The 16,255-nt window shown below is 38.4% G+C and overlaps 1 protein-coding gene across 1 annotated transcript in view; it reads left to right on the forward strand.

The window, feature by feature from the left end:
- DOK6 (docking protein 6) overlaps positions 1-16,255 on the forward strand; it is a 221,279-nt gene that overhangs the window by 85,282 nt on the left and 119,742 nt on the right. The window contains exons 2-3 of the mRNA XM_072411499.1: positions 311-418; positions 4,513-4,627. Coding sequence (XP_072267600.1) covers positions 311-418; positions 4,513-4,627 — 223 coding nt within the window. The remainder of the gene's footprint in view (positions 1-310; positions 419-4,512; positions 4,628-16,255) is intronic.

Raw genomic sequence — 16,255 nt, forward strand, 5'->3', positions numbered from 1 at the left:
AACGGGACAAAACAGAGACAAAAAACAGACAAAACCCACCCATCGCCCTGAGCCTGTGATCAGTACAGGGGACATGGTCTGCAGCTCTGGCCATTGTGCCTCCCCAATCGGGGTTCTTCTCCTGACCCCGCTGGGGGGTGCACCTCCCAGAGCCGCGGCCCACCTGTTAGTCGAGGTTAAGGAACCCTGGTTTAGCGCAGCTGATGTTCAGATGTAATATTTATTGGTGTATATATTAGGCAAAATTAATATTTATGTTCATAATAATATATTTTTATACCATGTTAATGTTGCTTTTTTTTCTCTCCAGATTTATAGGCGCTGTTGGTTAGTATTTAAGAAAGCTTCCAGTAAAGGCCCAAGAAGACTAGAAAAGTTTCCCGATGAAAAAGCTGCCTACTTTAGAACATTTCATAAAGTAAGTATTACCATTTTACTGGAAAGTGAGACAATAATTACATAGTTACATAGTTCATAGTAAGTCAGGTTGAAAAAAGTCTATCAAACTTTACTTCTAGGGGAAAAAAAACATATCACAGTCATAAAACTCTATGAACATAGGCAAAAAAACCTGGTACAATTTGCTGCAACAATTCCTTCCTGATTTAATGAGGCAATAGGATGTTCCCTGGATTACCAGTCTGTTACCTTTACTTTAAATCCTTAATAACCAGTTATATATTCTGTGCTTCTAGCAAAGCATCCAGCTTTTTCTTTCAGAATTTTCTGAAACTACTTTTCACAGACCACAATTCCACATTTTCACAGACCTTGTAGAATACCTTTCCTATCTGGAGCTTATACTTCTTTTCCACCAAGAGGAAAGGAGTGCCCTCTTGTCCTTTTTAACAGTCTTAAAATGAATTATACAACCAACAGCTCATAAACTGTATATGATTTTATTGATGTTGCTCTCCTCTAAGCACATATTATTTTAAGGTGGACTTTTGAGCAAAACATATAATCCACTGCTCCCCCACTACTGTAAAATGCAGTGCATGTATCCTTTTGCTGAAGCTTTAGAACATCTTTCCAGTGCTTCAGTGTTGTTTTACATTGTAATGAAGATACAGCTTAGGCTATCATTAATCTTAATCAGTATTTCCCAGAAATGTTCCACCTACAGTGTATGATTCACAGGTATATAATGCAATTTAGCTACATGCATATTGATGGCATATTAGGAAAGACTGATGCAATATATTTACATGAATATGCAATTATTTATGCTTTCAAATATTGGATTATGTCTCTTTGAAGGTGGTCTAAATTGTAAATGTCACAATGTCAAAATGGAGACATAGCAACATCAACCTAAATAGCACTTATCTACTAATATAGGCAGAAATGCTAAATGCTACATCCAGGGGTAGATGTGTCATAACATAAAAAAGCTGAACAGCTAAAACCAAAGGCTTATTTACACTACAAAAGGGGTGCTGAGAAGTTCCTGACTTTGCCCCCTTCCAGATGAAATAGAAAAATGAGTGTGGGGGCATATGACAGCCTTCTGTCTTAGTATGTAACTATCAAATATCAGGTCTTTGCGATTCTTAAAACTGTTTTTTCTTTTAGTGAGAAGCTGTGATGGCAGAAGCACAAGCAAGTTTCACGTCGTTAGAGTTACGGGCGGTCATGACATTTTATTTTCTCCAGGGAAAGTCAGCAAAGGAAATTCACACTGAGACGTCACAAAAACTGGGGGAGAAGTGTCCTTCCTACAGCACTGTCAAAACCTGGATATCTTGTTTCAAGACAGGGCATTTCACCGTTGAAGATGAGCTCTGCAGTCTGCACCCCCCAACCTCAAGTGACCTGGCAACCTGTGATTCTGTGCATGAGCTGGTTATTGAGGGCTGGCGAATATCCGCAAAAAAGATAGCCCAGATACTTGATCTCACGGGAGCGTGTTGGAATTGTTATCACCACTATCCTAGACATGCTCAGGCTTTCAGTGAAGTAGGTGCCAAAATGTTTGAACAGTGATCAGAAGAAGAAATGAGTTGAAGCATCCCAAGCTGTTTTGGCCCATTTTGAAGCTGCACAGGGCTTTTTTTGGCTAGGTTAATGACTGAGGATGAAGCCTGGCTTCACATCCTTGATCCTGAAACCAAGGAACAGTTAAAGGAATGGCGCCACAGTGGGTCCCCGGCAGCCGAAGAAGTTCCGAACTCAGAAATCGGCCAAAAAAGTCACGGCGTCCGTTTTCTGGGACAGAGACGGTATTCTACCTACCTCAGGGCTCTAGTATCACCGGACAGTATTATACTAACCTCCTGGACCAGCTGAATGAGGCAATTAGGATGACACACCGTGCAAAGTTGACCAAAGGGATCCTTTTTTTGCAGGACAATACACATGCGCACACGTCCAACGTTGTGGCTGCCAAATTGAACACCCTGGGTATCCAATTGGTCCACCATCCCCCCCCCCCGCTCACCCGATGTGGCCCCTTTGGACTATTATCTGTTCCCGAATTTGAAGAAATACCTAAAGGGGCAATGTTTTGAGGACATTTCTGACGTCAAAAATGCTGCTGAGAGCTGGTTTGCAGCCCAACCAAAGGACTTTGATTTGAATGGTCTAGAAAAGCTGCAACTACGCTGTACGATGTGCATCAGTCTCAGGGGGGAATATGTTGAGTAAATGTGTTATTTCATAACTCTGGCTCTCTTCTTTCTGGGCAAAGCCAGGCACTTCTCAGCACCCCCGCGTATGTACATAATTCACAAAGTAGTTTTTAGAGATATTGTTTCAGAACTGGGAAAAATTAAATCTAGAAGACACGCAAGTAATCTCTTTATATTGCATGCCAACACAATAATTTAGTCACTTTGTTTGATCCTAGTTAGCCAATCTTGCCAAAATCTACCTAGAAGTTTGATTTTGTTGACCTTTACCGATGCATACCTGTACATTTGTATTTCAGGACTTTTACATACTATTCCCAAAAACACTGTGGAATGGGATGAGATAGAACAACTATAAAAGTTAGAAAGTAATAGAAATCAAATATGCCCTGGGATTAGGTAATGGACCTGTACAAATCTAGATTGTTGCTTTTTTTTCCAGTTTGTGCTGTTTATAGACAACTAACAGTCTAACAAAACTTTGTCAATGGAAGCAAAAACTACACTTAAATGGTGTCCCTACAACCGATTACATTTAGAATTTCTGCACTACTCTTCCACTGTTCACTTGCAGGATTGAGAAGAAATAGCTCCAAGTTGATTTGGTTGGGGTTTATGCAGGGCAAGTTTTTTTTATTTTTGCCCCCAAGTGGCAGCACTGTATTTGGCTTAACAGCATCCAGCACACAATCAGTAGAAGAACAGGGGAAAGTCAAATTCTTTTAGTACCTGGAAATACCAGGTATATTGTTTTTCAATCCTAGCAGCCAAACTAAGTGGAAGAGATGGAAAGGGAAAGTGATAAAATGCAGTGTGGGATGTGGGTATTTAAATGGGAAAAATGCCCTTTCTATGAGTCCCCCTGCAATTATTATCTGTAGTACCCAACAAATTCTCCAAATTATATTAATGCAAACAACAGAAAACTGAAAAAGAAAATAATTTAATGAAATTATTTCAATGTATACTTGTAAGCATTAGATATTAAGACCCTGTTTTATTAAAGCTCTACATGGATGGAGAGGATACACTTTTATCAGTAAAGCTGGGTGATCCAGCAAACTCGAATCAAAGATTCAAAACATTGCTAGCAAATACCAAATGACTTTGAAGAAATCCATTTCACGTTTGCTGTATCACCAAAGCTTCACTGGTTAAAGTGAATCTTATCCAGCAGTGAAGAGCTTTATTAAATCAGACCCAAAGTGTTTATTGCCCGTAGAAATCAGTCCATGTCAATCATGCCATTCAGCAATGTACATTCATTTCAATCATGACCTATTGCATGCCAATGTATACATTCTTTCTATAAATGACAGATTCAGCAGTGCTGCTGAAATATAATGCCCATCACCCAAAATTTTCTCTGGTATTTCCACAAACCAGCTAAAAGTTTAATATCACATAGACTTTAATGAAATTCAACACTAGTAAGGTTTCAAAGAGATTAGAGAGGTTTCTCATAAAAATACGTGTAGGTCCAGTAACACGTTTACTTGTAGTTTAAAATTAAGCCTCAAAGTTTTCTAGAAACTTTGGAACATATGAATATTTTAAGCTCATAATATTCAAAAGAGTTTGCACATGGCACATGCCATCATTAATTCTCTTTCAAAATGTTTGCCAGCTCGGTGTCTTTTGCTGCCTTGAATGCAATGCTGTAATTAGGTAAAACATATTCAGTGCTCATTTTTAAACTGGCAAAGTGTCATCCAATGGTAAATTACAAGGACAGGCAATAAAGGCAGCGTACAGTGCAGAAACAACCAAATATAATAAATAATGTTATTTTAACTTATTATTTTTGACAAAGCATGTTGCCATGAGAGCCTGGATGAGTTTTTATTCTGCAGGAAATAAACATAAGTCTTTCTTATTCAAGGTAACAGAACTACACAATATCAAAACTATAACACGGCTGCCTCGAGAGACCAAAAAACATGCGGTAGCAATTATCTTTCATGATGAGACTTCAAAGACATTTGCCTGTGAGTCAGGTAAGCAATTACTAGAATATTTGCTGTACATGAAATTTCAGCTTGATCCAAAACTATAATGTAAAATATGATAAATTACAATCTTCACATGGGTGTGCATGACATGTTATTTGTTTGTGTTATTTTAATTTATGATTCTAATGCAAATTAATGATTGCTTTATGAAATCATGTGTATAGTTTACATGTTCCACTTGACTTGCACATTAACTGTGACAATTATCAGGAATCTCTTTTAAAATTGAAAATAATAAAATGGAATAGGATGATCATGGCACCTCCAAGTACCCGCATGCATACTTCGTTTAGGAAGTCTACTAAGAAAATAGTGACAGGGCTTTCTGTGGTTGTGATTTGGTCTTGGTACTCTTGTGGACCCATGCCACAATTTTTAAATGGTGAACTTTCTAACCAACAATAAGCTAAGGAGAACAGGAAGGGCCACAGTGTAAATATTTGAGATCCAGACAATTTCAAAAAGTATTGTGAAACCATCATATCAAATATTTTTCCAGTAATTTATATTTTTTAAAAGAAAAGAGTCTATCATTTGCATATTTACATGCAAGTTGAATTGTTGTATTTTTTTTTGTTTTCACCCCAGTGGACATTATATTATAGCTGCAAATCAGTAATGTGTTTCTTTCTTGCTTTTTTCTATTGTCAGAAATTTCACTGTTACTTATTGTGACATGACATAGAGGTTGTATTGGGTGGACTGGGCTTCCTCTAAGTTATGGGCAAAATATGAGAGCCAGCTTTCTGTGTAGCCTATACAGGTGACTAGTAATGCTAGTATTTGTCTCAAGTCAATCCAAAAATTCCCGAATCCAAATACCATCAGAGACAACAGAGAACTCTTGCTGGCTTGTTGTGGTCTGTAGAGTAACTAGAGCCAAATTAACAACTTCTAGATTGTAAGCTCTTCTAGGCAGGGTTCTCTCCCCCTTCTGTGTCATTACTTGTATCTGTATTTCATTTGCTAACCCTATTTAATGTACAGTGCTGCATAATCTGTTGGTGCTTAATAAATACTGTTGTTTATTAATATTATTATTATTGTTGTTATTAATAATAATAATAATAATTATAATAATAATGGTGTACAGGAATTTACAGATGGATTTTGGATGGGCAATATACTTCCTCCTACCCATTTATTGCTCCCAGAACCTATAGACAGCTGGGCGGGGTACTGTGAAAGAAACCTAGGATAGGATAGTAAAGTAACAGATGGTGGCAGGTTTGTTAAAGACTATTCCAGGGTTGGGTGGGCCTTTTCATTCCACCGCAGAACCTGCTCAAGGCGGAAGCCTCAGCCACAAAGGATCTGGTATGCTAGGAATTACCTGTGCTAGCAGGTAGGGCTTCCTAATCCCAGGCAGTTATGAGAGAGGTGAGCTTTGTGTTAGTGGAGTTGACATGAAAGCTCATGTGTGGTAACATTTTGGGGGTTTATTGTTAGTGCCTTTCTTCCAGTTTGGGATTTTGTTTAAATGTGCTGCATGAAGCTTAAGTTTCTGTTGCCATTCTGCTGATGAAAAGCTAAGTCTGGTTTTCCTGTATGCTGAAGAAAGCGTATTTGCATCTACTGAAAGACACTGTTGTGAGCTAAATTGATGTGTACTGTGTGCTTCACTAATCCTGGTTCCCCCAAAATTTGTCTAAATCACTGTCTAAATCAGTGGACGCCAACCTTTTTGCACCTACAGACCACTAAACTCAAAATGTATCACTCAAAGGGGAAGAAACCATTTAAAAAATTTGCAGTCAGGCAGGTCTTTTTTGTAGAAGGGACACTGACTGTCCCTTTCTGCAATAAAACATACAAACCTGTCCGAACGCTATCTTCTTAAAAAAAAATGGTGAGCATGTGCAACTCAGCATGTGATACTGGGAATTAGCCAGGCTTATTGGGACTAAATGAACTCCCATGCATCTGGAAAGACCTTTTCTAGACTCATAGAAACACAAACATTCTTGATTCTGAATGGTGAAGCAATTTGATGTCCCTGCCAATAAGAGGTAAGGTTAGAACATAACTTTTGCCAATGTTTTGCATTTTGGGGGGTTTATTGTGGAGTAAACCAATGACAGAATAAAGCCATCACAGAGACAGTAATCAGAAAAGACAAGACCTGACTTGAGTGCAGGTCCACTCCACAAGCAATGGGAAACTGTCCAGAAAATAAGGATTAGTACAAGCATAATCCATATTTCTGGACGGTCTGTGGACAGTCATCACCATAGCACAGGCTATAAAATAGGAATTGCCTTGCTGATGACAACTGATGAAACTTTCAGAATTAAGTATCGTATCAGAGGTGCGTCAGAAATGTGGTGAGGTTTAGGCCAGAGATCAGAACATGTGACCTGATATAAGGAACAAGATAGAAGTAACCATGGTAAAAAAGATACAGGAAGCAAGGCTAAATGGATACGCAGGATGAAAAACTGAACATAAACACAGGATGTCAGGAGATGTACAGGGTTAAAGGGCAAAACCACGCAAGGATTTAGAGGTCAGATCAGTACTACAAATCAAAACTATACACCGAGAATCTGATCAAGCATTTGCAATGTACCAGAACTGGCTTCTGAAGGTGGAACCCCTTAACATATAGCCAAGAGTAGATGAATTGACAAAAATCGTGGAGAGACAAAAGACAAACACTGTCTAAATCAGTGGAAGCCAACCTTTTCGGACCTAAAGACCACTAAACTAAAAATGTATCACTCAAAGGGGAAGAAACCTTCCCCATAGGGACGTCATGATGCCAGAACCACTGGGTGCACTCTGGTCTGAGCCCACGATGGGAGAGTGGGTAGGTTGTGTTCAAAGACACAACCCGCCCACCACCCTGAGCCTGCGATTTGTACGGAAGACATGGTCCGTGGCTTTGGCCGGTGTGCCCCCAAGCGGGGTCCTTCTCCGGACCCCGCTGAGGGGTGCACTGGCCAGAGCTGCAGACCACCAACATTTTTTTGCGCACCACTGTTTGGCGACCGCTGGTCTAAATAGTCCAAACAGATACAATAGGCAAACATGGAGGTTGAATCCAGCCACAAGATGCTTATGGTTTGGCTTTAATGTTTTACAAGTCACTGACCTAATAAAAAATTTAAAGATGAAGAGCTCTAAAACCTCCCTTACACATGTTCAGAGCATGCTTATTTCAGGTATGTAACATTAATAACTGGATTTTAAAAAAAAATTGTCAACACTGGCAGCCCCTACACCTACACATTACACAAAATGTTAGAAAAATTATCGGTTTATAAGCTGTGTCCTTGTGTGATGTATCCAATGTTTTGCCATTTTTAGATAAGAGACGCAAATTCACGAGCTCACAACATTATAGACTGACAGACGTGATTTTTTTTCATTCATCTTAATTTTATTCACATTTCTACAGATTACTGTTTTGAATGTTACTAGTGAGGGCTATATTTCATTCCCTGGGTTTACACTCAAATTGGAACAGATTTTCTGTATTTTAATGTAAAAAAGTACCTTGGTTTATGTTTGTATCAGATTATATTTATGTATATATGGCAACATGACTTTTAAATCAAAACCCTTTATGTGATCTTCTTCCGCCTGATAAAATAGGTAAATATAACTACATACCATGGATGAAGAAAACAGCTGCATTGGAGCAGCTTGGTAAAGGGAGACGGGTGGGCCATTTATATCTTATGCCAGCATTGAGGCTTGCTCAGTACCACACAGTTTGTTACTCCTAGGAGGCAAAAAATGTTGTTTGGCCATGAGCATACTAGGGCAATTTAAAGACAGACAATCTAAGGCCAGAAGTTATAATTACTTTTTGGCTCATGGGCAAGGAAAGTTATTTTAGCCATTTTTATTGACAATCAAACTTATCCTTTAACTTTTACTACTTTTATAAAGAAGTGCTACTACAATATTGTGTTACTAGGACATCCAAAAGCAAAATGCATGCCAATAAAAGCCAAATGAAATAGAAAAACATATAAATGAAAGTAAAACTGCAGTTTTATGCAGTAGACAGCTGGTGCTAATTAGCTTAGCTCTGGACCAACACATCAGCCTAAGCAGAACAGAATTTCAGTGCTTAACTGGAATGACAAATCTTTAAAGTTTATTGTTCTATACATTAGCTGTGATTGCAGTCTTGTATGTCATCTGCATCAAAATTCATATTGAGGCAGATGTTAACTACAACTCTGGGGTTCATTGTTAAAGAAACTAAAATGTATGCTGGAAAATCAAATGAATTGTTATTATGTGACTCATTAGCAGCTGCAAGTAGCTAATATGTAAGTTGAGACTTCTTTTTAAAGCCTGCTTCAGTTCTAACACCTGTACTAGTAAATAAAGTAAAAGTAAATATGATAATGACAGCCTGACAGCACCAAATTTACCAAACTTTGTATTAAGCTAAAGTATAATTGTGCTGGTGAAGGCAGATTGTTAACTTTGTATACAGGGCTACTACTCAAGTGTAAAGGCCAACAATCTATATCAGAACATTACCAAAGTCAAAAAGATAATTCCTTATGAACATAAATAAAAAGCTACAGAAAAAATTCCTCTGGACATTCCAGAAATTAATTAAGTTGTGCAATGATTGTTTCTATAATGTGTGTTAAAGAGAAAATCTAAGTGTATATTGAGTGTATTGACCATAGGAAGTTAAATCTTACTATAAATAGATACATATATTATGATATTAAATGGTATATTACTTACATGTATCAAGTAGTAGAGTTTGTATAATTTAGAGAAATTACAGGTGAACCAGGGTAAACCTTGAGAGAGATGTTTCAGGGGGCATAAAGTTCCAAATCCAAATACCATCAGAGACAACAGAGAACTCTTGCTGGCTTGTTGTGGTCTGTAGAGTAACTAGAGCCAAATTAACAACTTCTAGATTGTAAGCTCTTCTAGGCAGGGTTCTCTCCCCCTTCTGTGTCATTACTTGTATCTGTATTTCATTTGCTAACCCTATTTAATGTACAGTGCTGCATAATCTGTTGGTGCTTAATAAATACTGTTGTTTATTAATATTATTATTATTGTTGTTATTAATAATAATAATAATAATTATAATAATAATGGTGTACAGGAATTTACAGATGGATTTTGGATGGGCAATATACTTCCTCCTACCCATTTATTGCTCCCAGAACCTATAGACAGCTGGGCGGGGTACTGTGAAAGAAACCTAGGATAGGATAGTAAAGTAACAGATGGTGGCAGGTTTGTTAAAGACTATTCCAGGGTTGGGTGGGCCTTTTCATTCCACCGCAGAACCTGCTCAAGGCGGAAGCCTCAGCCACAAAGGATCTGGTATGCTAGGAATTACCTGTGCTAGCAGGTAGTTAGAGATTGATAATAATGAGTTAAGTATGAGGGCCTTTCGTGTACTTGATGGCAAAATAAATGCAGCAACACATTTTTGCTGGATGTTCTGTTAGGCAGAGGTTTGGGAAGCTAACAAACTGTTCTGTCAAAGCAAACTATTCGTATCAGGGCAGACGTTTGACAGCTGGGGAATGAATCCGTCAGCTGCTCTCTCCATTTGCTGAGGTAAGAGGCTGAACTAATTTAGATTGTGCGCTTTTATGCGTTCCACAATGGAACAGTGCGCATGTGCCGGTTCTTGTCCTTCTATCTATTGAAATCCCGTCCCTCTCCCCCAGCGACCCTCCACTGACCTCCTACCTTGCTGATGGGGCCTCAGTGTGCATCTCACCAACTGTTAGCGGGGTCGCAGCTGCCTCTGTGAGTAACGCAACTATATAGGGGACTGAATCATGCAAGAATATGACTCATCCTAAGCGATTCCTGTATCCCCCATAAGTCGGTCAGGGGTATGCGCGGGGGGGAGGGGGTAAGAAGAAGAAGAAAAGCAAGAGAGAAAGAGGATATATGATACATAATGGGGCTCGTTGTATAGTGGAATATCAATAATGTAATAATAAGTTGTTTTTTCTATAGTATTTGCAAAATGTACCAATGAAGTAAAGGTGGATACAGGATCATACTCTACATGACCTAGTCATAGGGCCTGAGTTATTAAAGCTCTCCAAGTCCAGAGAGGATACACTTTCATCAGTGAAGCTGAGTGATCCTGGGGGCACAATATGTTCAAACGTTACAAAGCAGAGGCCACAACTAGGAGATTATGAAAATGAGAATATTATGACAATATTTGGGCATTCCTGCCAAAAGGTAAGCCATAAACAACCAGTCATGGTGATATTGGCAAACTCATCCTTAAGAGAAAAATCTTACCCCTACCCTCCTCACCTTTGTAGAACCTTTACCCCACAGTGGCCCTGCAAAGCCACTGGTGATGCTACCCATGGTGTTTACCACACTAGCACCCTACTGTAAACACACCATTACTGCCTATGCTTTATATTACTTTTTTCAACATGATCATTCCAGCTCCAGGGATTCTTGACATTGGATTACACCATTTAGTATTTATATACTGCAAATGTTTATCATGCTAGCTAGCATCCATCTTGTCTTGGCAATAATAAATTTGTGATCAGCATTTGTTAGGCTTTGATATTTTTTCTAAACATTTTTAACGTGAGACCCCATGACCAACTTTGCCACTTCTTATACAAACTAAACCTATTTACTAAAATATGCAAAAAACATATTTCCCCAAACATATGGGGTTTACAAAAATCCTCTCTTGAATTTTTACTATTACTTTACTAAATACTATTTAGTAAAAGTACTACTTACTTTAATAAATACCATTGGTGAATCATTTTAACACCACCACATCACCAAGACCTGCCTTTGGCATGTACGCCCTGCCCCCTGCATTTGGGATTTTTGTTTTAGATTGAGCATTGAAGCGTTAGAGCTCATGTCATGCTTTTCCATTCATGCTTCCTGACCCCATTAGGGAGATTTATTTTCCTAATTTGTCCTGACTATCACTGGCACTGGACCGAAAAAATCTTAAATGTTTTGACTGGCACCTGTTTTGGTAACAAATGCCTAAAAGAAAATTTCTTTCTACTAAATTTTCTACAAAATAATGTTCTACTTTTAGGCTTGTATGATCAGGCAGGTCATTACTGCAGATAGGGACAGGCGATGTCTTTTCTGCCATAAAGTGCGTTACTGCCCGCGCAGGAGTTACATTATCCCAGCACAGCCAATCAAGGTAACCAAAGATTGACTGGAAGAGGAAGAGAAGAAGAAAGCTGGTGGTACCTGAGGCTGGAATGCGGACCAGTGAGGTTTACTTTCATTTTAAGTCACAGTCACTGACTACAGTCAAGATCTGGGCAGTTTCTTTCTACAGGCCCGTGAATAGAGTTATGAGATAGTTAAATCCTCTGTCACAACTTTTGAATTGAATGATTTATTAAAACTGTTTTTTAAAACCCAGCATGACTAGTATCCCCTAATAAAAAAGTAATATTTTCTTCTAGGAAATGAATCTTTCATTGACAATTAAAAACTCTCCATGTTCCTACTGAGGTAGCAACATGAAAAATATCCGGTGGTGGTATAAATTAGTGAAGCAGAAATTCAGTCTTTAAATTATAACTGAATGATCAATTCCTTTGGTCATTAAAATAATGCTGAACTGGGTATTATTCTCCTGGTAAAGCATATCAACTATTTGATAATATGTCCTTTTAATGAATCCCCCTTAATATGCTTCTAAACAGCAATGTATAAAAGTACTCCAGAGTAGACAGTCTATTGCTCTACTCCAGCAGCGACAAATCCATAATTAAAGGAATAGCAAGATAAATGTTTTTAATTATGTGAAATGATTGCAAGTCACTGTTGTGCTTTGTGTTTAATTTGGAAAATGAGGTATTAGTATAAAACACATTTGCCGAAATTTAATTTATACTCTTGTTTTTCATACCACACTAAAAAAATGTGTTCATGATCTAAAGCAAGTTTGATTTTTAAAAATAACAAAACAAATCATCAGTTATTCACTAGAGTATTCACACCACTAGAAATATTTTTATCAATATCGATCAATGTAAAAAAATAATTATTCATCTGATTTTATTTTTATTGTTAACATACAGGGTGGCAGTACAGGAGCATGAAAAGGAGACCAGGAGGATTTTTACAGAATAAACATTTAAAAAAAAAAAGGTTAACAATTACTTTTAAAATTATAATAACATATTAAAACTTATAGGTGATTTTGTTTTTGGGTTTGCATTAACTGTAAACTTAATGCAAATAAAAATAATTATTGTTAGCCTAGCTTATTATTTGACATGCTGACGTAGTAAAGAGCTAAAAAAGAAAAATAACAAAGCTCATTACCTTGCTTGATAGTGTTTGGTTATCAGGTAACTCAGGGGTCAGCAAAGTTTTATGGCCTCTAGGCCATTTATAGGGTGGGTGGGAGCACACTAGGCCGGACCCACCCTAATAGCTCTGCCCACCACCACGCCTCCTGAAGTGAAATCCCTCTCCTCTGTATGCGTTGTGGAGAAGAGGGATTTACCTTCAGAGAGCTTTCCCTATTTACTGCGGCAACGGAAGTATCAACGTTGGCCGAGGTAAGAAGGGAAGCAAATGCAAAGCTCCAGCAGCCCCCTGGTTGATTCGGCGGCAACCCGCGGCTCCGGGGCCATGGGTTGCCGGGTGGCATTAGGACAGATCAACCAGGGGCTGTTAGCCAAAACTAACTGCCGGCTAGACCTTGTCTGGCCTAAAGGCTGGAGTTTGCCAACCCCTGAGATAACTGAACTATCATGATTTAAAGCAGACTGTACTATTTGTAGGTGCTAATGCTGACATTACCCAGCAAGTTTACACATTCATATGAATTGCCACATGTAAAGTCTCACCTGTCAGTATGTGCCTTTAGTATCTAAATATATGAATATTTAATAAGATGTTTAATTCTGGCCCCTTGCTATTCATACAAAGATGCTTCCTTTTTGTATTGGTGGGGCAAGAAGAAAACCTGAATGGAGTACCTACATTGCTAGTTCTGTAGAGGATTACTGCCAGACCTGTTTGTTTTTACTATGGCGGGAGAAATCATTTTTTTAAAAATAGGTAAGCTGGAATTAGGGTTTACATGGGTATACTAAGCTTATTGATAGCCCCTTTAAGGGGGAAGGGCCAGTTCTAAAATTGTCTAGAAGTTAGAGGTTTCTGATGTTAGGATCTGATGTAGAGTCAAGATTATTTTAGCTAAGTGATCAGTCACCCTCTCCTGTTGATAGATAGGTCATAACTGAGAATAGATCCAATGGCTGTTCCCAATCACTGGGATTGGCACCAAGGGTGTAGGGCTCTGGAATTAGGATAGATATAAGAAGAAACAGAACAAAAAGGAGAGTCTTGAATTGTTTAAAAACAGAAATTCAAACAGGATCAGATTGCTCTGGGCCTAGGGGCATGCTAAGGCACAAGGGGCTACTATAGCTATTAACAGGAGATGGTGACTGATCACCAGCTAAAATAATCTTGACTCTAGATCAGATCCTAACACTCATTTCCATGATATATATTAGGGAAATATGCCACAATATAATAATGAAAACAGCAAGCAATGCAATTAATATTGCGTTGGCATTTGAAGATGCTAATGAACAGGCACACCATTTCATTGATTTTATAGTAATATCAGACATTACCATACCATTGCTCTGTTGAATAAATATCCTTTGCTATGTCAAAAGAGAACATTTTACGATATACATAACCAGCTATGTACTTGTATTATCTGTGCATGTAAAATTATTCAAGCTAAGAAAACAAACTTTTTCGTGCTCTAGGTATTTAGTAGCATTCTTACGGTGTTTGCATCTGTAAATGATGTAATTAATCACATAAGACAACTTTGGCTTTGTATTAAAATGGAAATGGCTGGTTTTGAAAATACATCTGTTTACAAGAACAGATTAATTTTTTTTTGCTCAAAAACCGAACCGAGTGCTATGCTTCCTAGTCACAAACAAGTCTTTCAATTAAAGGAGCTGTCACCAAACAACACCTGGGGGTTTTGTGTTTCCAAAACTAAATCAGACCCAGTTCATTAATTAAGTGAAATGTTTAATTTGGATTTTAGTATTTCATGCTTTAGTAATCTCTAGATTTTTAGCTCACAAACCAGTTCAGGAGAAGAGTTTTTTTTCTATCATTGACAGATCAGTCATGCTTTAATCACTGATGTCCAGATTCTTTATATTGGGGTGGACTAGAACTGAAAAAGTAAAGATTTGCTAAGTCAAAGCAAACATCTAAAAGGGTTCGGATGTGTGTAAAAAGTACCCTCAAAAAGTACATTTAGGTGGACTTTAATCTGAAAAAAAGCAGTGTACTCCCTAGCACAGTGTTTCTCAACCAGGGTTTCTCCGAAGGTTGCTAGGGGTTCTTGAGCAATGAGCAGTTTGTGACTCTCAGGTCAGTTTAACAGACACCAATGGACTTTTTGGCTATCTGTTGGGGTGGAATGTGAGGGTGCAGACAGCCTTATAACATATATCCCCAATGTGAGACCAAACACAATACCAGTCGTTTGCCATATGCCTTCTCTTTTTTAAAGTTTGGTTCCTTTGTGTTATTAGAGTGTGAGCAGTGGGGCAATATGAATAAAATATTGGCTTCCTCATGTTTCTGCAAGCACATTTCAATAGCTTTCTGAGAAGCCAGGAAGATACATTATTCAAACATTGACTTCAAGCAGGAAAGTCAACTGCCAGAATGCATTCTCCTTACTTTTAAATTTCCCTGTTGTTCACAGAAACCATTGTTTAATGTCAACCTTTCAGTAACTTTACAAGTCTTCATGAATACAATAAATGAATGAATAGACTCAACATATATGCAAAAATTGTAATATTTCTAGGAAAAGTTTAAACTTTGATCATTAAAAAGCAGACCTCAAGCTCCAGGGAAATAACTGGGATGATGCCGTCAGTCTGCTATAGGTACAGGAAGCCTTTGCTCATTATCCCTTCCCCTGTTAATTAGATTGTAAGACTGTAACATTGTGTGAAGTCTCAGTAAAAGGCTGCAAGGAGGGTTGATCTGTATGAAATATTTGTGAACAAAGCCAAGAACTGAACAGGCATCAAGTTTACATTGTTGTGTAATCCTTGTGACAGCAAACCAGTCCAGGTAAGTAAATGCAAAAATGATAAACACAGTTGAAGACATTCAGCCTGATTTAATAAAGCTCTCCAAGGCTGGAGAGGATACATTTTCATCAGTGAAGCTGGGTGATCCAGCAAACCTGGAATATATTTCTTCAAAGTCATGTGCTGCATGCTAGCAAATGTTTTGAACCCTAGACCAAATCCATTCCAGGTTTGCTGGATCACCCAGCCTCACTGATGAAAGTGTATCTTCTCCAACCTTGGAGAGCTTTAACCCCCTAACCGCTAACCCCGTAATTTTTCGTCTTAAAAAAAAATGCTATTTGGGATAAGCCCGTATTTTTTCGACTTACCTTTAAATCCCACTTACCTGTGCTCATCCAGCGTCGGGTCCATATTCCAGCGTCGGGTCCGTGTTCCGCCGGCCAGCATCCCGCGTTCCGCCGGCCAAGGTCCCGCTGATCGTCCCACGTCGCTCTCCGTCCAGCGTCGGGTGCTTCTAACACAAGAAGCCGGT

Source organism: Pyxicephalus adspersus, chromosome 5, assembly GCF_032062135.1.
Source record: "Pyxicephalus adspersus chromosome 5, UCB_Pads_2.0, whole genome shotgun sequence".
Classification (NCBI taxonomy): Eukaryota; Metazoa; Chordata; class Amphibia; order Anura; family Pyxicephalidae; genus Pyxicephalus; species Pyxicephalus adspersus.